Source organism: Taudactylus pleione, unplaced genomic scaffold, assembly GCF_031769625.1.
Source record: "Taudactylus pleione unplaced genomic scaffold, aTauple2 ptg000251l, whole genome shotgun sequence".
Lineage (NCBI taxonomy): Eukaryota > Metazoa > Chordata > Amphibia > Anura > Myobatrachidae > Taudactylus > Taudactylus pleione.
Genome location: NW_028284653.1, coordinates 2,685,475 through 2,711,251, shown reverse-complemented (window position 1 = coordinate 2,711,251; position 25,777 = coordinate 2,685,475). Strand labels below are relative to the sequence as shown.

General features: G+C 39.5%; 1 protein-coding gene across 10 annotated transcripts in view; it reads left to right on the top strand.

Annotated features, from left to right (window-relative positions):
- Positions 1–25,777, top strand: part of KIF21A (kinesin family member 21A) — a 172,540-nt gene that overhangs the window by 63,753 nt on the left and 83,010 nt on the right. For all 10 annotated transcript variants that reach the window (XM_088480186.1, XM_088480185.1, XM_088480188.1 and 7 more), the window contains exons 3-9: positions 5,006–5,188; positions 7,299–7,448; positions 9,268–9,402; positions 9,685–9,852; positions 17,495–17,610; positions 18,620–18,815; positions 23,211–23,400. In XM_088480186.1, coding sequence (XP_088336312.1) covers positions 5,006–5,188; positions 7,299–7,448; positions 9,268–9,402; positions 9,685–9,852; positions 17,495–17,610; positions 18,620–18,815; positions 23,211–23,400 — 1,138 coding nt within the window. The remainder of the gene's footprint in view (positions 1–5,005; positions 5,189–7,298; positions 7,449–9,267; positions 9,403–9,684; positions 9,853–17,494; positions 17,611–18,619; positions 18,816–23,210; positions 23,401–25,777) is intronic.

The following is a 25,777-nucleotide window of genomic DNA, read 5'->3' as shown; positions in this document are numbered from 1 at the left end:
ATAAAGCAGCAACTAATGGATGCTGCTACTGTGACCGAAAATCTATATACATTTGAGAATACTTAATATTTGCAGGTACCACCCCGAAAACGAGTGTGTTTCCAGGGGATATCCTGTAAATAATATTTGATAAATAAGCCCCTTAAGTTGGGTACACACCTAGCAGATATACAGTATCTGCAGATTGAGTGAGCTGCAGATATAAGTGAAGATGATGGTTGTTCATACACACTGAACAACCCTCATCTTCTATCTGTCTGCGGGCCCCGCTGGCCGCCGCTCGCGCCGCGACCCCCTCCCCGCGGCTGCCGCAGCAAGTGTATGGGTGGTCGGCTGATTTGCCTATACACACAGTACAATGGACAGATATATCTGCCATTGGCTGTGCAACAGCCGACGCGATATGTCTGCGAACAACATAATTTTCAGACATATCACTGGTACATACTGGTAGACGGGCATACAATATATTGGCCGATCAATTGATCGCCTAATATATCTGCCAGTGTGTACACATCATTAGTCTGCAGTAGTTACTATCCTAAAGGTGCCAAATAAATAAGAAAAATGCAACTGTCACTTTTTCTTCCTACTACGCACGTTGTTCACCACTCAGTTCAAATATATTAAGATACCACGGTACCTGTCGAAATGGTCAAATATGCAACGTGGTATTTCTGAATGAAAGTACAGGCAAGGCCGGATTACAGCAGGAGCAGACAAGGCGGTCACCCAGGGGCCCCCACACTGCTGCAAATATTGCCCAGACCCAGCCAAATCTGCACCCTCCCTGGCCAGCTCGCGGCAGCGTCGCAATGTATTACATCACGTCTGCTGCCGGCAGTTGGTTCTCGGCAGCTGCTGGTCAGTGCAGAGAGTGTAGTCTGGAGACCAGGTAATTGTGGCAGCAGGGGTGGGGGTGGTCAAATTTATTGATGTGGGGTCCCCTCAACTGCCCCAGGGCCCAAGAGCCTTAATCAGGCTCTGCAGTGAAGAAGCTGGCATAAGTGCTTGTGTCGGGTGCTTCACTTGGGGATATATTTACTAAACTGCAGGTTTTTAGAGATGTTGCCCATTGCAACAATCAGATCGTACTTAACATTTATCTAGTATTTTCTAGAAGATAATAGCTAAAATTTGATTGGTTGCTCTGGGCAACATCTCCATTTGTAAAAACCCGCACTTTAGTAAATATATTCCTAGATGTAGGTGATATGCTTGATGGACATCTTACCTTTGAAAGACTGTAAGATAAAGGAGCAAAAGTAACCCGCACAGAGATATCGGGCATAAGATTATATATGCTTACCGATCCTTCCCAATTTCCTATAATATCTAAATCACTTAAGGGAGGTGCACCCTGGAATAAATCTAATAGACACAAATCACAAGAGAAAAGAAATTCCTTAAGTGGGGCACTCACGGATCAGAGTTGATTGCATCTGCATAAAGATAATGTAGGACTAACAAGGGAAACCATAGAATGCACAGAATGAAAAATATAAAATTTAACTTTTATTATGTTATTATAAAATATCGCGAAAATATAAGGAAATAATAATGAAAAATTAAAATTGTGTGGCCACTGTAATTATACGCTAATATTCTTTAATGTATAGTCCTCCTTATATAGCATAATAGCTGAAATGAGGTTATTATATTAGGATGTCTGTATACTGAGGGACAAACACCAACTATTTAAATTATCTAAAATTAATATATCTCACAAGTATATTGAGTTCAAAGACAAATAGTCAATCCCTGCCAGTGTGGTACCTATGATTCACAAAACAGGGTAAGTATGTCCTATGAGGTCTATTAATCAAAAAATTGAATGTCACATATATAATTAGGTCCCTGATAGAGTGTGCATTATCTCCTTATTACTCCATCTCAAAGTCACTACAATATTGTGAAATAAAAATTAAGGAGAACATCAGAGATTATCTTAAGCTGTGACAAAGAAATAGTCAAAAGGTGTTTAAAGTGTCACTGTCCAGAGAAGGAGAAATTACTATATATATGGATACGGACAATATATAGTTTTAAACAGTGATAAATTTGCCCGTATCTACTTGATAGAGTGCTTGTAATATAATATAGTAAATGTATCAGTTCTTTTTCAATCCAAAATACTAGGAATTAGCCTTAATCGGCTGTCCATTCATATGTATCAAATCAATATTGTTACAAAATGTCTCCAGATCTTCTCCAATATATTAACCCCTGTTATCTTCAGGGTAGGGAGCTGTTTAGAGCGTACAATTGGTAATGCCACTAGATATTTCATATAAATATAATATATCTTTTAATCCATCCATTGGTTATTATCAGAGCATATATGATGATATATATCGTGGCATCCGTAGTGCAAATAGTCCTAACAGAGATATAATATATCCCTAAATCCCCTTATAGATGTTAATCTTTACATAACCGGGGTAAGGAGCTGGCTGAATGAACAGTCTTTAATGCCATATGAGGATCCTCTGAAAAAGCAATCCATGCGAAACGTGAGTCGGGTAGACACGCGGCACTTGTTGTCAGCGTGTGTCATGTTTTATTAATATGTGTTGAAACCATTGTCTATGCTATACAATTGACACTATTGGAGGGTGTCTGTTAGACATAGGGACATGCCAGCAGGCGCATGTGTCCTGCCAGAATTAGGAGACTTAGGGATACATCATAATACAAGGGGCCTCATATGGCATTAAAGACTGTTCATTCAGCCAGCTCCTTACCCCGGTTATGTAAAGATTAACATCTATAAGGGGATTTAGGGATATATTATATCTCTGTTAGGACTATTTGCACTACGGATGCCACGATATATATCATCATATATGCTCTGATAATAACCAATGGATGGATTAAAAGATATATTATATTTATATGAAATATCTAGTGGCATTACCAATTGTACGCTCTAAACAGCTCCCTACCCTGAAGATAACGGGTTAATATATTGGAGAAGATCTGGAGACATTTTGTAACAATATTGATTTGATACATATGAATGGACAGCCGATTAAGGCTAATTCCTAGTATTTTGGATTGAAAAAGAACTGATACATTTACTATATTATATTACAAGCACTCTATCAAGTAGATACGGGCAAATTTATCACTGTTTAAAACTATATATTGTCCGTATCCATATATATAGTAATTTCTCCTTCTCTGGACAGTGACACTTTAAACACCTTTTGACTATTTCTTTGTCACAGCTTAAGATAATCTCTGATGTTCTCCTTAATTTTTATTTCACAATATTGTAGTGACTTTGAGATGGAGTAATAAGGAGATAATGCACACTCTATCAGGGACCTAATTATATATGTGACATTCAATTTTTTGATTAATAGACCTCATAGGACATACTTACCCTGTTTTGTGAATCATAGGTACCACACTGGCAGGGATTGACTATTTGTCTTTGAACTCAATATACTTGTGAGATATATTAATTTTAGATAATTTAAATAGTTGGTGTTTGTCCCTCAGTATACAGACATCCTAATATAATAACCTCATTTCAGCTATTATGCTATATAAGGAGGACTATACATTAAAGAATATTAGCGTATAATTACAGTGGCCACACAATTTTAATTTTTCATTATTATTTCCTTATATTTTCGCGATATTTTATAATAACATAATAAAAGTTAAATTTTATATTTTTCATTCTGTGCATTCTATGGTTTCCCTTGTTAGTCCTACATTATCTTTATGCAGATGCAATCAACTCTGATCCGTGAGTGCCCCACTTAAGGAATTTCTTTTCTCTTGTGATTTGTGTCTTTGAAAGACTGTGCAAGTGTGTGTTTGTTACATTTTCGGCAGGCACCCATACGTATTTGGCTTTCTTTCTGTAAGCAACGTGTAACATTTGTTCAAGTTGGGATTGATTCTTGCATGCAATATCTGCTATCATTCATTTAACAAAGATAATTCGGATTCTATATCAAATCATTCAGACTTCATAGAAAATTATCATAAAAAAATTAAATAAAAATACAATTGTGTATAACAGGTATTAGGGCTGTTTCTTAATTGGTACAAATTAAGTAGCCAAAAAGTATACTACTTTTGATTCATTAATTCTTCTCACAAATACTAACTTTGAGAATTCTATTCTCCCTTTTACTACTTGGTAGATTTACCAACACGCTTGTTGTCACAACCGCAGAAGATCAGTGCATTTGACAGATGGACATAAAGTGGCAACAGAAATAAATGTCAGACTGGGCTGGTTAGCATTTATTTGTTACCATTTTAAATCCATCTGTCAAAGCTGCTAAACATCAGTTAGTTACCAACTGACTACTTTGTTAGCAGCTGCGCCTCATTCAGAGGTGGACACAGTGTTGATGTTTGCACAGATAAGCGATTAATTGCTACTGTGCATGTGCGCAAAGTCCTGGAAACCCCTATGACGCAGCCATTACACAAAGTGCATGCAGAGTACGCTATTGCATATGGAATCGCAGGCGTTAGAACTGGAGACGCAAGACCATTGGCGTTACTTGGAGGTGACTGAGCGGTGGCCTTAAGTGAAAGCAAAAAAAGGCAGTGTAATGGGAGTGTTATAGGGATGTCGGCGAATACAACTGTGTGCCTAAACGCAGAGCCGTTGCCACAGAGGACATGTTTAGAGCAATTTCAGAAAGAGACACTTTGTCAGCCATAGGTTAGTGCAAGGGTCCATGGTGAATGTGATGGTGCATCGATGGTGGACTATTTGAGACCACCGGCGGATTTGCACTGTCCACAGGCATTAGAAGTGGGCGTCTCAGGGCTTGTACTGTTTGTTAGGCGCAGACTAGTACACAAGGGTATGAAAACTACCATTTGCATATTACCGCCGCTGTGACTCCGCAAATAATGGTAACCTTGCATGCATTAGTGTCCACCTTTGAATCAGGCCCTGTGTACTTATTGACTTGATATTCATTTCTTTTTAATGGTACAGATTATGAGTGTTTCATTTAACATTTAGACAGGATCTGGAAAAACCTACACAATGGGGACTGGGTTTGACGTGAATATATCTGAGGAAGAGCAAGGTATCATTCCCCGAGCTGTTATACACCTTTTCAGAAGAATCGAAGAGAAAATTAAAGATGCACAGGAACAGGATCTCCCTGCACCAGATTTTAAAGTTAATGTTCAGTTCCTGGAGGTTTGTTCTATTATCATTATTTGATAAAAAATGTAATCAATGTAAAAGAGGAAGAATTTTTTAGTATTGGTCATTGTAGTGTGGGTGCGGAGATATACTTAGCTGGTTGTCGCCATGGAGCTCTGTAGATGGATTTCTGTGGTGATTTTGAGTAAGGATCCCAGTGAGAGAGCCACAGACAAGTGGTGAAACACATCTGGGATTTGGGACACCTTGTTTAGTGGAACTGTTCCAGAGTGCTCTCTCTACATTACGTTGGACTTGGCACCAGGGCCTTCATTTTTCCTGATTTATTATTTCCTCTACGTATGTGCCATATTTAACTTAAACCTGAAGAATGTCCTCCACATATTCCACACTTGTTTATTTATCCTATAAATTAACTCCCCCACTTTATAAACATAACCCTTACTGCTAGCATTTTTTATCCTATTACATTCCTCTATACCACTTTTCACCAGCTTTTTTCAACAATATCATCCCTCACACAGATAAACACCTACCACTTCTTGACCTTCACCTTTAATCCCTATTGGTTAAATATTTTATGCCATTTAATTATTTTTTCATCTGTCTCTATTCTCAGTTAGGACAACATTTGAAACAAACTTTTTTTTTTGTTTTAAAACGTTGCTCTGGCTGCTGTCTGTCAGGCGGATATAAGGCCTGTATACAGTAGGTGTGACTTACAAGCCAGGTTGAGTTTGTATGTCAACCTCTGCACATGGTAAGTAAGTAAATTATAACTGCAATTCATTGGTGTTTAAAGCATATATGTTAGTGTAGGACTTCCAGAAATGAGGAAGCTTGGCCTGCAAGCTTATATGCTTTGACCAAAATATAGTTTTGTATGTACATACACCATTTTTGGTATGCAGTTAGTACTATGAATAATAAAGGTAAAGCCGAGCACAGGCATATTTCTAACTGAATGGGATTGTATTGCGACGGCTGTTTAGCCGCCGGTTCAAATCCCGACACTGTGAGCCTAACCTCCCTGTAGGGGTGCCTAACCCTAACTCTCCCCTCCTGCGGCTAAGAGGACGGGAGCCCCATATTTACTTCGTTCGGGCCCGCGTCGTCCTGGATTCCGGTGTCTGTATTATGACAGGCATAGGTATCTCAACGCCTGTCATAAATCCCTCACCGGCGTTCTTCTGTCGGGATTGTCACCTCACATTACTACATACCATTTCTAACTAATGGAACAGATTTTAGTATAAGAAAAAGAAAAAAAAAATATATTAAATTCCTTCTACATTAATTTACTTTATACAGTATATTTATTGAAAATGCTTTCCAGTGGTTTGGATACTTGCTAGTTATATTTTTTGTAGCATAATCAGAATTAGTCATGGTCTTAGAATAAATGTGAAGGTTTGTAATGTTTTGGTAGACCAGCTTTCCCCTGATGATGCTGCCATGACCTGCTCTGCTCTTAGCGAGATACAAGGATTTAGTGTATGTCTGGAAAATTTACCCAGCTTGTGTTACCACTAAATGTTGTAAAATTATATATTTTTCTCCTTTGCTGAGGTTTGAATAGTGGGTACCAAGAACCAACAATCTGGTTTACTGTAAATAGTATATAAATAATATGTATCCTAAAGCAATACCATAGACCTTCTAGGGTAAGAATCCTTTGTACCCCAGGAAGTTGCATCCTTTGTCCCCCAGGAAATTATACATTTCATTTTCATAAATGTAGGTAGGTCTAGTCATTTAGGGCATTCGAAAATGGCCTTAAGCAGAACTACAAATTTGGTTAATACATTTCCTCTATTTGTAAGCGTATGTGCAACAACTGACTACACTGTATAAGCCCCTTATAATTCTGCTTTTTGGCTGAATATCTGCATTTTAGCCTTGCAGCTCAGAAAGAGTGTGGGTGCCGAGCAGGACATTCAGCAATCTGGCAAAACATTTAGGTCTGAATTTGAAATCTTATTTTATACAGCCAAATTGCAAATTTAGTATTACATTTTACACAACAAATGACGTAGATAATTATTTCCTTTTAGCCATAGTTTTATTTTTCAATGTAGTGCTGTCTAGTGTGATTTATGATTATTGCATTGTTTGGTTAATAGCCAATAATTGTATTATTTAGCTTTACAATGAAGAGGTACTTGATTTGTTTGATACAACGCGGGACATTGATGCCAGGAACAAAAAATCTAACATCAGGATACATGAAGATTCAACTGGAGGAATTTATACAGTTGGAGTCACGACACGCAGTGTGAACTCTGAAGCAGAAGTATGTATTTGTATATACAGGTTTCAGATTTACCCATTATGAGTTTTTGGTGTTGATAAGTTTATACCCTTCAAAGCATTTACTGCTATTTCTCACAATTTTGCAAGAAGCCATCCCCGTCACCTCCAGAAATCACTTTAAGCAGAAGGAAAGATTAAAAAAAAACCCAATATAGTATATATTTTATTTCTTATACAAATGCCATCATGTTAGAATGTAATGAAAATTGAAATGATCTCAGATCCCTCCCACCTGTCATCACACTTCTAGAGAGTGCCGTCATGACACACATCTACTGTCTCCTAACACTTCAGTTATATCCCATACTTGTTAAATCAAACATCACCACTTGATGAAAGCAAATACACTCCTGAAAATCAACCAATAGAAACATCAAAACATTATCTACAACCAGAAATGTATAACAGTATAGAACAGGGGTGTGCAATGTTTTCTAGTCTGAAGGCCACATTGGGAGATTACATTCATTTAAGGGGCCACAATTAAACTTCACTTGCTTAAAACATGTAAGATACATAAAATGTATTTGTGTAAATGTCCTTGCAGCATTGTTAAAAGGTCTCTATGGATACAGGAGTTAATGCAGTGCTGCCAAGCAGGATGCACCACTACTGGGGATATGGCCATCCCATAAAGCAACACCTTCCCCTTTTTCCCTGTAGCAGCACATTTCCTCACCTCTGTAGCAACACCATTACAACCCCATAGCAACACATCTTCCTGCACTGCCACTGTACTCTCTCCGTTTGGCTCCCACTACTGTAGGATCAGTAGTGGTGCCATCAACAAGAAGCAGTCCTGAGGCTCCTAGAAAATAATTGTTCTCTATGAAATTAGATTTAGGAAGATTTATTTTGCTCAAAACATGTAAATAAATTTGGGCTTGTGTTCTTTGAATGCAAAAGTTTTAAAGTTCCAGTCTGTGATTTTTTTTTTTCTTTGCTACTATTATAGGTGTTAAAGGGTTGGGTACAGGATCCTGACGGTCAGGATGCAGACTCAGAATACCTGCAGTGGCATCCTGACAGTCAGAATCCCAACAGTTTTCTGTAGGTATTATAACCCTTACCCTAACCATCCCCCTAATCCTCCCCTCCAGCAGCCTAACCCATCCTACCCCCCCAGCAGCCTACCCCTAATGCCTATCCCTAATACTTAACCTCCACACTCTGTCGATATTCTGACAGTCAGTATGCCGCTGTTGGTATTGCGGTCGTCGGCTTCCTGACTGTCAGGATGCTGACTACATCCTGTGTTAAGTTGATGCCCTAAATGATCCAAAAGATTAAAAACACATTTTTATTTGAAATTGTTTTAATTCTGTGCCAGCTGCCAAATTTCAGTTGAGATATTACAGCTGTCATTAGATACAGCTTGTAGATAGTGTATATTAACAGTCAAATACGTTTGCCAGATACTTGTATTTACTAAATTGACCTTTTGGGTCTTTTCTCTATCCCATTGAAAAAAACTCATTTCACGAAGATGAACTTCTTCTTTTCTCTATCCCATTGATAAAAACTCATTTCACGAAGATGAACTTCATAGTCTAATATGCATAATGTTACTTGTAGTATGAATATCAATGGACATAGCTTAGCACCGAGCAGCTGCAATGACAGAGAAATGTGGCTTTTCATTTATATCGTATACCAGTTTGCTTGATCATTTCGACTATACCCGTTAATGCTGATGGAAGTCCAGTGTACTGTGAAATCATTATTTTATCTAAGGCACAGCAGAGGACTTCTACTTTCTTCTTGTATAAATATCATGCCTTTATTACATTTTTTTTTAGATGCTGCAGTGCTTGAAGTTGGGTGCCTTATCTAGAACTACTGCCAGCACGCAAATGAATGTACAGAGTTCTCGCTCACATGCCATATTCACAATCCATCTAAGTCAAAGCCGTGTTTGTCCTAAATTTGAAACAGTATGTATAATCTATTTGTACAACCTGTGTTTTCTTTGTGTATGCATATATGAGAAGCATTGGATAATTGTGTGGATTCTATAAATCATTTTTGTCAGACTTCAATATGCTTTGTTTGGCAAAATTGAAAAATGGATAGTTTATTATAAATGAGCCCCCTAATCCATGGTATTCTCCACATGTGAATGTATAGTATGAATGTGATTCATTCTTACAAAGAAGTAGTTTCAATTTTGCATTTCTGCTTCCATGAAATGTTTTCTTTGCTCATTTATTGTACAGGAGGACGACGTGGATAATAGGATAATGTCTGAATCTACACAAGTGAATGAGTTTGAGACCCTTACTGCCAAGTTTCATTTTGTTGATTTAGCTGGATCAGAGCGACTTAAACGCACAGGAGCTACAGGAGACAGGGCTAAAGAAGGAATTTCCATCAACTGTGGTCTAGTAAGATTAAAAGCTTAAATTACAAAAGGCTACTATGTAACTCCCAGTAGTATTGAATTTGCTAATCCTTTGTAGAGAAGATGCAGCAGTGCAAGGTGTTGATTGTATTATGTTGATTATAAGTCATGTTTCTATATTTAAATGCGTTATGGGATAAATCAGGTTATGTTAACAGTTATTCACCAAGAACTGGAATAAAGATGGCCTTATTGTATTGATTGGCACAATCATTTTTGTGATCAGTTTAGCCATACACAGAATGGGCCAGCTTTTGGGTGGAAAAGTCAGAGTCTACTACCCTTTCTCTGCGCTGTAAAATAACGAGGCTGATTGAATCCCGCCCATAATGTTAGATTTTTCTTTATTGAAACAGTTTTGCATTTCTCTGCACATTTGTAAATATGCTGCCGAAATGCTGGTAATTTTTAAATACTTTTTTCAACTATATGACCGCATACATACAAGTTGCATTTTTTTTTTTACTTGGCTAATATTGAAAAACAGTGGACATGGTGCTACTTAACCCACCTATTGTGTTTTGACTTCCATCACTCAAAAAGTCCTAAACCTAAATACAAGTTGAGCACTAATAATAAACATATATACGTATTTGTAAAACCTGCTATTGCTTATCAGGATGGAAGATAATACTCATCACACTTCTTGTCAGTAATTCCATTAAAGGGCAGTGTAACAGCCTCTCGTATCTTGACCACACAAGGACTAATCCTGCTAAGCACTGATCAAGAGGAACAGTGTACAATCTGGCCTCGCATCTAGCTTACCAAATTGGGTAGCGTTCATTCTAGAACCCTGCACCGATCAATACCCATGCAGTTCCTCTTTCCTTAAATTATCATAAACACTCAGGCGTGTTCAACCAGTAAGAGCTCAATCAATGGGTAATTCTAAAGTTTTGGTATATAGGCTTAATCGCTTTACATGTACTGTTAGTGTTAATACACAGACAACATACACGTTGATTATTATTATTATTATTATTTATTTATATGGCGCCACAAGTGTTCCGCAGCGCCTTACAAAGTACATAGACAAAAAAGTAAACATTGACTTGCAATACAATACAATACAGGACATGGATAAACATTACTATATTAGCGACCTTAACACCCGCATAAGCAGCCAAGTGTTAGTTGCCCTAGTGGGGAGTAAGAGATAAATTAAATTACAGTAGGGAGAATCACAAGAGGGTAGAGGGCCCTGCTTGAAAGAGCTTACATTCTTTAAGGGAGGGGAAGACAAACAGGAGTGACACAGAATGGGGTGGGTGGGGAGAAAGGAAGATGTAGCAGCAAGTTAGGATGAGAGCTGGAAGGCTTTAATGAAGTAGTGGGTCTTAAGAGATCGCTTTGAAAGATTGTAGAGAGGTGCAGAGTCTGATAGGGAGAGGGAGGGAGTTCCAAAGGTGAGGAGCAGCACAGGCAAAATCTTGGAGGTGGGAGGAAGTAATCAATTGGCATGAAAGGCGGTGTGTATTAAGTGAACGAATAGGGCGGAGAGAAGATTTAAGGGAGATGAGATCAGAGATGTAAATGGGAGAGGAATGGGTGTGGGCTTTGTAAGTGAGTGTGAGAGCCTTGAATTGGGTTCTGTAAGGGAATGGGAGCCAGTGGAGGGCTTGCAAAAGAAGGGAGGCAGATGTAGAGTGTTTGGAGAGGAAGATGAGCCGAGCAGCAGCATTGAGCACAGACTGGAGAGGAGAGAGATGGGATTTGGGGAGGCCAGCTAGGAGAAGCTTACAGTAGTCCAATCTGGACATGACCAGTGAATGTACAAGGGTTTTGGTAGCATCCTGGGTGAGAAACAGTTTGATCTTGGAAATATTCTTGAGATGGAAACGACAGGACTGCGAGAGGTTTTGAATGTGTGGTTTGAAGGAGAGGGAAGAGTCCAGGGTGACTCCAAGACAACGCACTTTGGGACTAGATGAGATAGTAATGCCATCCATTAATAAAGAAATAGTGGGACATGATGATATGTGGGAGGGTGGGAAGACTATCAGCTTAGTCTTAGACATATTAAGTTTGAGAAATCGCTGGGACATCCAGGAAGAGATAGCAGAGAGACAGTTAGAGATACGAGTCAGTAGAGAGGGGGAAAGATCAGGTGAGGAAAGGTAGATCTGAGTATCATCAGCATAGAGATAATAATGGAGGTCAAAAGAGCTGATGAGTTTACCTAGAGAAGACGTATAGTGAGAGAATAGGAGAGAACCTTGGGGAACACCTACTGTAAGAGGCTGTGGGGGGAAGGAGTCGCCATGAGAGGAAACAGAGAAAGAATGGTCAGAGAGGTAGGAGGACAGCCAGGAGAGAGCAGTGTCACGTAGACCAAGGGAGTGAAGGATATGCAGCAGTAGAGGGTGGTCCACAGTGTCAAAAGCAGCAGGGAGTAGTGGCCCTTGGATTTGGCAGCAAGGAGGTCGTTGCTGACTTTTGTTAGGGAAGTGGAGTTGAGAGAACGGAAGCCAGACTGAAAAGGGTCAAAGAGGGAGTGGGAGGAAAGAAATGTGGTGAGGCGGTTGTAAACAATACGCTCAAGGAGTTTGGAGGCAAAAGGGAGGAGAGAGATTGGTTGGTAGTTAGAGAGAATGTTAGGATCAAGGTTAGGTTTTTTAAGAATGGGGGAGACACGGGCATGCTTGAATGCAGAAGGAACAGTGCCAGAAGAGAGGGAAAGATTAAGGAGGTGGGCAAGATGGGAGCAGGCAGAAGGATAGAGGTAGTGGAGGAGGTGGGAGGGGATAGGGTCGAGGGGAGAGGTGGAAGGGGGGGGGGGACTGGATAAGGGCCTTAACTTCCTCTCCAGTCACAGGGGAGTCAGAGTCGGTAAAATGGAAGGGGAGCGGTGATCCGTGAAAGGAGGTGGTGGAGAGCTGGGGGACTGGTTGGATATGATGTCCTGACGTATGGAATCAATTTTAGATGTGAAATAGGTAGCAAAGTCAGTGGCAGAGAGCAAGGAGGGGAGACGAGGAGGGGGTGGGCAGAGGAGGGAGATGAAGGTGGAAAAGAGACGCTGGGTATTTGAGGACAGGGAGGAGATGAGATTCTTGAAATATGACTGTTTAGAGAGGCAAAGGGCAGCACTGTAGGATGACAGCATGAATTTGAAATGGAGAAAATCTGCCCGAGAGCGTGATCTTCTCCACTGCCGCTCGGCGGTTCTTGAACATTTTTGCACTGATCTGGTGCATTTGGAATGCCAGGGTTGAGGTGTGGATTTGCAAGGGTGAGTAGTGATCGCCGGAGCAACAGAGTCAAGAGCAGAAGTAAGGGAAGCATTGTATAGGGAAGCAGCTTGTTCAGTGCAGGGGAAAGAGAGGATAGGGGAGAGAAGTGAGTCAAGTAGGGAAAAAAAGAAAGTAGTGTTGATAGCTTCAATGTTATTCTTAGTGATGGTGGCTTTCGGAGGTAGTGGAGGGGAAGGAGAGAGGGATAGGTTAAAAGAGAGGAGGTGATGGTCAGAGAGCGGGAATGGGGAATTGGAGTAGGCAGAAATATCACACCGGTGAGTGAATACCAGATCAAGCAAATGCCCACTCGCATGGGAGGGTGAGGAGGTCCATTGGTAGAGTCCAAATGAGGAAGTGAGGGTGAGTAGTTTGGAGGCAGCAGATACTGTGGGGATATCAATAGGAATATTGAAGTCACCGAGGATAATAGAGGGAAGGTCTGAGGAGAGAAAGTGAGTGAGCCCGGAAGCAAAGTTGTCAAGGAACTTGGAGGGAGGGCCAGGGGGACGGTAGATGACAGCTACTCTGAGGTGTACTGGTTGGAAGACGTGTATAGCATGAACTTCAAATGTGGAGAATGTAAGGAATGGTTCTGATGGTATATGTTGGTATGAGTAACCAGGGGATAGAAGGACCCCAACACCACCGCCATGGCGACCCCCAGGCCTGGGAGTGTGGGAGAAGGTGAGGCCCCCCATAAGAGAGAGCTGTAGGAGAAGTGGTGTCAGAGGGTAAAATCCAGGTTTCAGTAATGGCAAGGAGATTCAGGGAGTTGGAGATGAAAAGGTCATGGGTGGGGGCCAGCTTGTTACAGACTGCTCTGGCATTCCAGAGGGCACAGGATAGAGTGACAGAGTTGATAGGAGAGATGTGAATGAGATTATCAGGATTGCAATACCGTGGCGATGAGAATACTTTGGGAGACCGAGATAAGTAAGGGAGGAAAGATTACCAGTGTGGTAGTAGGATCCTTTGGGGGGTATAAGAGAAAGAAAGAAAATGAGAGTAACAATCATAAAAGATTTATTAAGATTATGTTATAAACCTGTTGATGTTTTTACCACTGTAATCACATAAAAGCAAATTGGTTTATAATATTTGTAAAAGTTTTAAGTCTTAAATTGTTTATATCTAATATACGTCAAGGGAGAAGAGGGCTAAGCCACAAATGAGTAAGAGGTGAGATAATGGGGCTAGGGTGGAGACTGTGAGGAAAAAGAAATAAAAATAGTGATGATGATAAAAAAAGAAAAATATTTAAAAATACGAAAAGGATGAAAAATTCCTTCAAACCAGGTACAGTATATGACAATTCCAGGATGGATAAAAATGAACATAAGTTCAGTTTCAATATATAAGTTCTGTAGTGCCCAGGTATGGGACTTTTAAGGATCTTCCAAGTGGGTAGAATAAGGGTTAATGATGAATGTTCTCAAGCATATCTTCTAAAAAAATTACTGTTATTAAGCCACGGCTCTGCAGTAGCCGCAGTCCGTACAAAGCCATCTTCACTGTTATCTCAAGATGTTGCTGACAAGACCCCTAAGGCAGTGTAAAGGCTTTCTACAGATCGGTGCAGGTTTCTGTGACTTGCTGTATAACAGTGACTGCAGAATGGAGGGATAACCAACTGGCGCACTGTGTCAGCGAGCATCGGGATACTGGCCCTATGTGTGCGCCATACGGAGTGTACCTGGACCACTCGTGGGACAGAGGGGATGCCTCCGTGACTCGCAGTCAGGATCACTCCAGGGCTTGATGCGGCTTTGTCACACAGGGAGTGCGTATTCTACTCACCGACCAGGGAGCGGTTTCAACTTGCGATAAAGGGTCAGTTCCAAACAGGGCGTCTTTGACAGCAAGTGGCGGCGGGTGTACGGTGACGTTCTCCAGTCACGTCCGTTTCTTTATGGGTGCTTCTCTATCGTCGATTCAGATTAATATTCCAAGTATGGTGTTCCCAACGTGTTTCCGATGGCACAGACAGGCTTCTTCAAGTTCCTCTTTCCTGCATGGGTTGTTGCTCTCTGCTCTGGTGCTTCTAGCACACACAGCTGATGCAACAAACTTAAGATACAGACCAGAGTGTGCTAGAAGCACCAGAGCAGAGAGCGACACCCCACTGCACGGGTTGTGACAGGTGCAGGGTGCTAGGATGAACATTTTGTGAGACGCGTATGCTCAGGACAATGGCATAGCAACAGTTACAGTTCATCTAGAAAGTATTCACAATGCTTCACTTTTTCCATATTTTGTTATGTTACAGCCTTATTCAAAAACGGAATTAATTCATTTTTGTCCTCAAAATTCTACACACAATACCCCATAATGACAACGTGTAAAAAGTTTTTTTGAGATTTTTGCAAATTTAATACAAAAAACCAATAAGAAATCACACGTACATATAAGTATTCATGGCCTTTGCCATGAAGCTCAAAATTGAGCTCAGGTGCAGCCTGTTTCCACTGATCATCCTTGAGATGTTCCTACAGCCTAATTGGAGTCCACCTGTGGTAAATTCAGTTGATTGGACATGATTTTGAAAGGCATACACCTGTCTATATAAGGTCCCACATTTGACAGTGCATGTCAGAGCACAAACCAAGCATGAAGGCCAAGGAATTGTTTGTAGACCTCTCGAGGTACAAATCTGGGGAAGGGTACAGAAAAATATATCTGCTGCTTTGAAGGTCCTAATGAGCACAGTGGCCTCCATCATCCGTAAATGGAAGAAGTTCGGAACCACCAGGACTCTTCCTAGAGTTGGCCGGTCGTGCGATCAGGGGGGAGGAAGGGCCCTAGTCAGGGAGGTGACCAAGAACCCGATGGTCACTCTTTCAGAGCTGCGGCATTCCTCTGTGGAGTGAGGAGAACCTTCCAGAAGGACAACCATCTCTGCAGCAATCCACCAATCAGGCCTGTATATTAGAGTGACCAGACAGAAGCCACTCCTTAGTAAGAAGCACATGGCAGCCCACCTGGAGTTTGCCAAAATGCACCTGAAGGACTCTATGGTCTGATGAGACAAAGATTAAACTCTTTGGTGTGAATTCCAGGCGTTCTGTTTGGAGCATACCAGGCACTGCTCAACACCAGACCAATACCATCCCTACAGTGAAGCATGGTGGTGGCAGAATCATGCTGTGGGGGGATGTTTTTCAGCGGCAGGAACTGGGAGACTATCAGGTTAGATGGAAAGATGAATCCAGCAATGTACAGAGACATCCTGGACGAAAACCTGCTCCAGAGCGCTGTTGACCTCAGACTGGGGCGACAGTTCATCTTTCAGCAGGACAACGACCCTACGCACACAGCCAAGATATCAAAGGAGTGGATTCAGGACAACTCTGTGAATGTCCTTGAGTAGCCCAGACTTGAATCCAATTGAACATCTCTGGAGTGATCTGAAAATGGCTGTGCACCGTCGCTTCCCATCCAACCTGATGGAACTTGAGAGGTGCTGCAAAGAGGAATGGGTGAAACTGGCCAAAGATAGGTGTGCCAAGTTTGTGGCATCATATTCAAAATGACTTGAGGCTGTAATTGCTGCCAAAGGTGAATAAACAAAGTATTGAGCAAAGTTTGTGAATACTTTTGTACATGTGATTTCTTAGGTTTTTTTTTTTTTTTTATTAGCAAAAATCTCAAAAAAACTTTTTACACATTGTCATTATGGGGTATTGTGTGTAGAATACTGAGGAGAAAAATTAATTTATTCCATTTTGGAATAAGGCTGTAATAGCAAAATGTGGAAAAAGTGAAGCATTGTAAATACTTTCCAGATGCACTGTATCTTGTGACTTCACTAGGACCAGTTAATAAAGTCAAAAGAAGACTGCAACACAGGCTTATAGCTGTCAACTTCCTACTGCATTACAAATATGTTCGACAATTATCTCAGAATATGATTGAATTTAGTCATTAAAAACTCTTAAGATTTGCTACTGGGGTTTTTTTGTATTGAGAATATACTGTACATATAAAAATACTATACCTTGCTTGAATTTGCATTGCCCTGAAAATGGGCACACAACTACAGACTTAAGTGAAAATACACCTGTTTGGAGCCACACCTTTTGCGCATAGGATAGCTACAAGTGATAATGATTACAGATGTGTCCTCATTACCTGTGTACACATCTGTAGTAGTAAACTGTCATATACACAGATGAGGCAGAGTCTCAAGATGCTGGTGAATATATGCTTTTTTTATGCACACTTCTTTTGTTTTGGCGCAAACTACACCGGATTTAGTGCCAACTTTGCAGTAGGCAAAGTGTTTTAAATAGGATCAAGTATACTATGTATACTGTATATTTACTTAAAAAAAAATAATAAAAAAAATTGTTTGTGTTCTCTGATCTGATTTTTTTTTCCCTCTCAAAGCTGGCCCTTGGAAATGTGATAAGTGCTTTAGGAGATAAAAGTAAGAAGATCTCTCATGTGCCTTACAGGGATTCCAAGTTGACACGGCTTCTCCAAGACTCACTTGGGGGTAATAGGTATGAGCTTGTGTGTTTTGCTTTTTTAATATTTATCATTGGTTAAACATACGGGTTGTTTATGTAATTTATTTGAGTTTTGTATGTTCTCTTTAGGGATTTATTACATGAGTTTATTCTAGCACCCTGCAAGTAATCAGTGAGGAGGGCATATTTACATTTTTTTAGGGCAACATTTTAGATGATGTATCACTCTAGCTACTGTAGTGATACATCATGTATACAATTTTGCCCTTCAAGATTAAAATATGCCCTTCTCACTGATTATGTGCAGATGGAACTGTATTACATGCATGTTTATTAATATTTATTATTGAGTGGGCCCAGTGCACAAATTTACAATATGTATCACTTATCCCCATACTAAATGATCATGTATTCACATGAGCATACCATTAAATGACCAAGCGGCAGAGGTATGCGTGTGTCATATGTATCATTTTGTTCTGAGGCTTTTAATGGATTGTTAATGTAAAAAGACACAAAAGAAACATAGGGTGCCTGAAATGTTCTCCCTGACCCCTTAAGCGAAAGGTGAGAAGCAGTCACCCGACATTCTGTCTTTTTGGCGTCAATACAAAGCCACTTATATAACATAAATCATTTAAATTGGAATGTTCATTTTATAAAGAAAAAAAACACATCTGAATGTATCATCTAATAATGGTAAAAAATTGTTTTTTAAATATTTGTTTTATGAAGAATAATCTTAACAAGTTAGTCTAATCATTTCCAATTATTAGTGCGCTGTTGTGTAACAGTACGGATAGATAGCACACCTGTAAAGTAGCTATACTAATAGTAAATATTCTTACAAAATGTTGTATAATATGTTTAATAGAATTCTGTTGTATATTGCTACAATTACTTTTATTCCAACTAATAATGTGTTTTGGAATATAACACCCATTCATATAAACTAAATCCTTTAGAATCACAAATATGTCTTATATGTTTCATGATGCACATTCACTGTAGAAAAAATAAATAAAATGTGTTTCATTTTTAGCCAAACTATTATGATAGCATGTGTAAGTCCCTCAGACAGAGACTTCATGGAAACACTGAACACACTGAAATACGCCAATAGAGCACGTAATATCAAGAACAAAGTTATGGTCAACCAGGACCGAACAAGTCAACAGATAAATGCACTGCGAAATGAAATAGCACGTCTTCAGATGGAACTGATGGAGTATAAAACGGTATGATGGAAATTCAGTTCTCATGGCAGCCCAGAACACAGACATTTTACATCTGTTTTGTGATTTCCATTGTTATTGTTAATTACGTTATACTCTATTACAGAATTAGCGCCAGTGCAGAAGTCGTGCATTTGTTACATGGTCCGATAGCAAGGGGGTCCTGGTGACACATCACCCTGCTAAGGCTCCCACTCTGTCCTCATAGGGCAGCACTGGGGTCTCTTCGGAGCACGCTTTTTTGGGCATATGTGCAGTGCAATCCCACCCGAATGAGGCTGTGCTTTCACTGTTTTTAAATTTTACTATGAGACAAAACAATGCACTACTGACTGTGCTGCACCCTGATTATGTAGAGAGAGTTACCTGCTGTCTGAGTTAACCACCTAACTGGCTAATATTTGTTCCAAAAACCACTCCAGAATTTTTATTTTTTTATAATTGAATTAGGTCAAGAAAATCTATTTAAAACTTAACCAACGCAGTTTTATTTAAAAATAAATAAATATATATACATAGAATTTATTTTGAAACACAATATACCGTACAAATACAAATTTTTATGGTACACTTTGCAAGAATATTAACTTTTAAACTATTTATGACCATTAGTGATCCGTAATTTGAGGTCCTGTATCGATATTCTTATTTGATGCTGGATCACCATAGTCAAAACAATCCATGAAGCCTAATTTTGATAGAGATCTATATAAATATAGATATTTCCGATGTATAACTTTTGATGCATCATTAAATCTATATTTATCGATTTATATAGGGCAAAATGTGGGGGCAGAGACTCTAATATGTTTATATGTCCCCTGGCCACAGTGATCGGGACATGCTGGGAAAGAAGTTGCTGCTACTATGAGCCACGGCTGCTCTGTTTACTTTGCAGTCCGGCTGCTCTCCCTTTTCTTTGCACGTTAACCCATAGGTTCCGGGCCAATTATCCAGAGTTACGGGTTAACACGTTCATGGCATGTGTGATAAGGGTACTTACTGCGAATCTGTTCAAGCCTCCTTCAGAATCCAACAGAAATCCACGTTAAATACAATCTGCGGGCTGTAATTGAATGGCCCCGGCCGACCACTTAGACCGCGGTTGATGTCAAGTGTCAGAGTATCCTGCCGGCAGCTACCAGAGACTAATCTAACAGCAGGTGCCGGGCTCAGCCCACCTGGCCGACAGCACAGTGGCAACGTCAACCTTCTCCTGCCATCCGGGCTACAGAAGGAGGGACATACAGGAAGACAGTCTTACTGCAGCCCAGGCTCAGGGAAGATGAGGCTTCCCTTTTTTCTTTTGGCTGCAGTCACTGCCAGAGGGCAGTTGTGATGAGCGATCCTGGTAGATCGCTCACAAGACTGAACTATAGCCCGCCTCCTCTGCTCTCCTTCCCTTCCAGCATCAGCAAATCATGGGTGGTCCTGTGAAGTCATGCAAGAAGTGTAAGGAAAATAATTTTTTAGAGTTTGAAAATAAAAACTTTAACGTATGTATGTAAATGTGTGTGTGTATATATATATATATATATATATATATATATATATATATATATATATATATATATATATATATATATATATATATAAATATACAGGTTGAGTCGCCCATATCCAAAATGCTTGGGACCAGAGGTATTTTGGATATCGGAATATTCCGTGTTTTGGAATAATTGCATACCATATTGAAATGTCTTAGGTATACGGCCCAAATCTAAACACAGAATGCATTTATGATTTATATCCACATTATACACACAGCCTGAAGGTAATTATATACAATATTTTCAATAATTTTGTGGCTCAAACAAAGTTTGTGTAAATACATGAAATTCATTTATGTGTCATATACACCTTATACACACAGCCTATAGGTCATTTTATACTTTATTTTTAATAATTCTGTGCCTTAAACAAAGTTTGTGTGCATTGAGCCATCAAAAATCAAAGTTTTCACTATCTCTGTCATGCAGAAAATATTCCATATTTCGGAATATTCCGTATTTCGGAATATTTGGATATGGGAGACTCAACCTGTGTATATATATGTGTGTGTGTGTATATATATATATATATATATATATATATATATATATAATATTACACACACAAACAATACTGTGCAAAAGTTTTAGGCAGGTGTGGAAAAAATGCTGCAGAGTAAGAATGCTTTCAACAATAAGAGTATTTTTAGCAATTAACAAAAAGCAAAGTGAATGAACAGAAGAGAAGTCTAAATCAAATTATTATTTGGTGTGACCACCCTTTACCTTCAAACCAGTAACAATTCTTCTAGGTACACTTGCACAAAGTCAGGGATTTTGAGGGATTATAGTCAGGTGTATGATTAACCAATCATACCAAGCAGGCGATAATAATCATCATTTTCATATGTAGGCTGAAACACAGTCATTAACTGAAACAGAAACAGCTTCGTAGGAGGCTTATAACTCTGTGAGGAACAGTCAGACTTTGATACAAAGGTGAGGTTGTGAAAGACCGTTTCATGTCACAGGTCATACACCATGGCAAGACTGAGCACAGCATCAAGACACAAGGTAATTATACTCCATCAGCAAGGTCTCTCCCAGGCAAAGATTTCAAAGCAGACTGGACTTTCAAGATGTGCTGTTCAAGGTCTTTTGAAGAAACACAAAGAAACGGGCAACGTTGAGGACCGTAGACTCCGTGGTCGGCCAAAAAAACTTAGTGCATCAGATGAAAGACACATCATGCTTTCCATCAAAGTCCAACAGTGCCATCAGCTCAGAACTGGCAGAAACCAGTGGGACCGAGGTACACTCATATACTGTTCGGAGAAGTCTGACCAGAAGTGGTCTTCATGGAAGAATTGTTGTCAAAAAGCTATACCTTCGACGTGGAAACCAGGCCAAGCGACTCAACTATGCACAAAAACATAGGAACTAGGGTGCAGAAAACTGGCAGCAGGTGATCTGGACTAATAAGTTAAAATGTTATATATTCAGCTGTAACAGAAGGCAGTTTGTTTGCTGAAGGCCTGGAGAGCGGTACAATAATGAGTCTCTGCAGGCAAAAGTGAAGCATGGTGCAGGTTCCTTGCAAATTTTGGGCTGTATTACAGCTAATGGAGTTGGGGATTTGGTCAGGATTAATGGTGTCCTCAATGCTGAGAAATACAGGCAGATACTTATCCATCATGCAATACCATCAGGGAGGCGTCTTACTGGCTCCAGATTGATTCTGCAGCAATACAATGTCATTAAACATACAGCCAATGTCATTAAGAACCATCTTCATCACAAAGAAGAACAAGGAGTCCTGGATGTGATAATATGGCCCCCACAGAGCCCTGATCTCAACATCATCGAGCCAGTCTGGGATTACATGAAGAGACAGAAGGATTTGAGCAAGCCTACATCCACAGAAGATCTGTGGTTAGTTCTCCAAGATGTTTGGAACAACCTTCCTGCCAAGTTCCTTCAAACACTGAGTGCAAGTGTACCTAGAAGAATTGATGCTGTTTTGAAGGCAAAGGGTGTTCACACCAAATATTGGTTTAATTTAGATTTCTCTTCTGTTCATTCACTTTGCATTTTGTTCATTGATAAAAATAAACTATTAACCCATTTGTTTTTTAAAGCATTCTCACTTTGCTGCATTGCACCACACCTGCCTAAAACTTTTGCACAGTACTGTATATATGGGCGTGTGTGTATGTATGTATATATATATATATATATATATATATATATATATATATATATATATATATATATATATATATATGGAATAGAGAACGGCAGGCACTCAGCAGGACCAGACACCTAAACAATAATGAAGCCAGATGGAGCCGGTGTATGGGTCAACGTTTCAGCAGAACCAACTGCTTTTATCAAGACATGTCTTGATAAAAGCAGTTGGCTCTGCTGAAACGTTGACCCATACACCGGCTCCGTCTGGCTTCATTATTGTTTAGGTGTCTGGTCCTGCTGAGTGCCTGCCGTTCTCTATTCCATGCATTACTCCTTTGGCTGTGCACCCAGGCAAGCTGTGTGGTATACATTTCTGAGTGCCGGACTACATCCAGTGATATATATATGTGTGTGTGTGTGTGTGTGTGTGTATATATATATATATATATATATGTGTGTATATATACGAATACTATTTTTTCTAATTTTTGTTTTTAAATGAGCAAATTGTGCATATAGGAGTAATTTTAACCCTTTACAGTATTAACAAATCTGCCTATTTTATTGAAAAACTTATACTGAATCACGTTAAAAATGGTTATTATTGACACAATTTGATAATAGAAATATTAGTCAGTTAAGTGGTTTATGTGCATACATAAAATGTGTATATTTGCAATCTCCACCGGATTCCTAATTTTTTTTACAAAATCTGTAGGGTAAAAGAATAATCGATGAAGAAGGTGTTGAGAATATAAACGACATGTTCCATGAAAATGCAATGTTACAGACGGAAAACAACAATCTACGCATGAGAATTAAGGCCATGCAAGAAACTATTGATGCACTGAGAAGCAGAATCACTCAACTCATGAGCGAGCAGGCTAGCCAAGTCCTTGCCAGAGCAGGTACAACTTACCATCATCAGCATTTATTATGTATCGTTTCTTTTTTTACATTTAATCTCACCTTTTTTAGTCCTATCGTTAGTCATTGGATTACATAAGAGAAGTTGTAACAATCTAATGTATATTGAATAGTTACAAATAACATTCCTTAACTCTTATCTCTGCTGCACCCGAGTTGTATATGCACTTGTAACCAACATTTACATTAAAATAAAACTGTTTAATAAAACTGCTGGAAACATTTTCATGAAGTACATATTTTTGTTTTAAAATAGAATTAAAATTTTGTGATATACTCACCTAGAAGCACATTTATCAAATGTGCTTACATACTTCACAGCACCTTACAGGGAATATCTCATCACAAGTAAGCTGGACCAGCATATGGCGGGAAACAACTGCCCTGCCCCTATCTGTCTCCTCCCCACTATGCTTACTTGTTCTCCTGTCCCATCACTGTTGCTGACTGCTGCTCTCACTGCACATGATGGAGACAGGACAGACCACCCTCAATTATTATTGGTACACATCAATTGTTCCTGCCCCAGCGAAGCTTACAACCTGTATATCCTACTACATGGACACACACACCATCTAGGGTTAATTTTGCCAGACATTGTAAGACGTAATATTGTCTATATTTATTGTGATACTATATTTAATTTTATTTGTCATCAAATAATACAACTATTCGCTTGTTTGACCGTTTTTCAAAATCCAATCTATAGTCATATCCCAGACTGTACACCATCTTTATCAACTAAATAAATACAAGTTATCTAGGTTTAATTTAATCTAAGGATGAATATTGAAAAAAGTGTAAACAGCACTATTCTTAAGGCATACATCAACTAGCAGATGAGGTAACGACAGTACGATTACGACATCGTAATCGTACCGTCATTCCCCATCCCCTGCAGTGCCTACACTGAATGATTAGTCGTTCAGTGTAGGCACCCTCCATCATGCATGAACATGGCCAATCTGTCATTATCAGCAGATTAACCAGCATGTTCAGGTGATAATTGATGTTGAAAACGACCAGCGGGAGCGCGCATCGCTGGTCATTTTCAACATTTTCATGCACGATTAAGATGTCGTAATCGTGCAATTGCTCATTATCTGCTAGTGCATACGCGGCATTACACATATATAGCAACGTTCATCAAAACCCCAACACTGTTAGTAGATGGCACACCTCCTGCTCCTCCTGTTAGATGGGAAGTCTGCAATACGTCCCTCAGGAACAATTACAGGTAGGGTGCACACATCCATGTTATTAATTATGAATAGAAAGCTTAATATCTGCAAAGGATTTATCATAATAAAAATGCAGGTTTTTCCATATGCCTTCATTATGAAGTTGTCACATCCGATGTGTGTCCGCACATTATTGGCAGATCTATCATGAAGGATAAGATCAAAATTAAAATGAGACAATTCTATAAATAGAAGATTCTATTTTATAACAAATAAATGTACCGTTTTGTTATAGTGTAGTCCGTCAAATGTTCATTGTCATCTAAAATGTACTATATCTGTCACTGTATCCTTATCTGTCCTTAAGAGATAAATCTGTATTATCTGAGCTTGCAGTTATGATGTTCATGGGACAACTAATGCTTTGTTTATTGTGAAAGAAATGAATGTTGATTTCTGAATGTCTCAATAGATAATCTACACAGCAGCTTCAGCTGTGTAACATTTCTGCTATCAGTTCCCCTTCTATACTGTACTTTATAGATCAATACTAGCCCAAGGAGAAGGAACACACTGTCACTGAAAGCTGAGCACTCTAATATTGATTAGAAATCAGTAATGACTTACCTCCCAGCCAATAGAGAGGAACTTTTTACCTGTGCGGACGCCTCTTCTGACAGCTGCTCTATGTAATAGTATCACATGTTACCACTGGATAATCCACTGTTGATCTACGAGACTATTCAGAGTTACGCGTAGCGCTGGTGCATCTTACTGAATAGTGTAACATGGTGGTCACCCAAAAGCTATGTTCAGTGAGGGAGTGTTGAGTGTGTGTCAACAAAATTGCAGGCAATGCTGAAATGTGTGTTCACAGAGATCCATCTGTCTCCATATGGATTCTTGCACCAAGGATAGGGCTAGTGCAAGTGATGGCTATGAAAGCAAGCATAGATGTGTACAACTTGGCACATGAGCGAATATCCACATTTAATAACATGCACGCAATGCGGGTATAATTGTGGCCAACTTGCATGTGACTCTGAATCATTGCATTAGTGACACACAGAGACTAAGGGGAAGACTCATCAAGCTTTGCCAAATCGCCACTCATTGCATGCGGTTTTCATCGAAAAATGATTATGGGGGCTCATAAGGGCATATTATTATGAGGGCA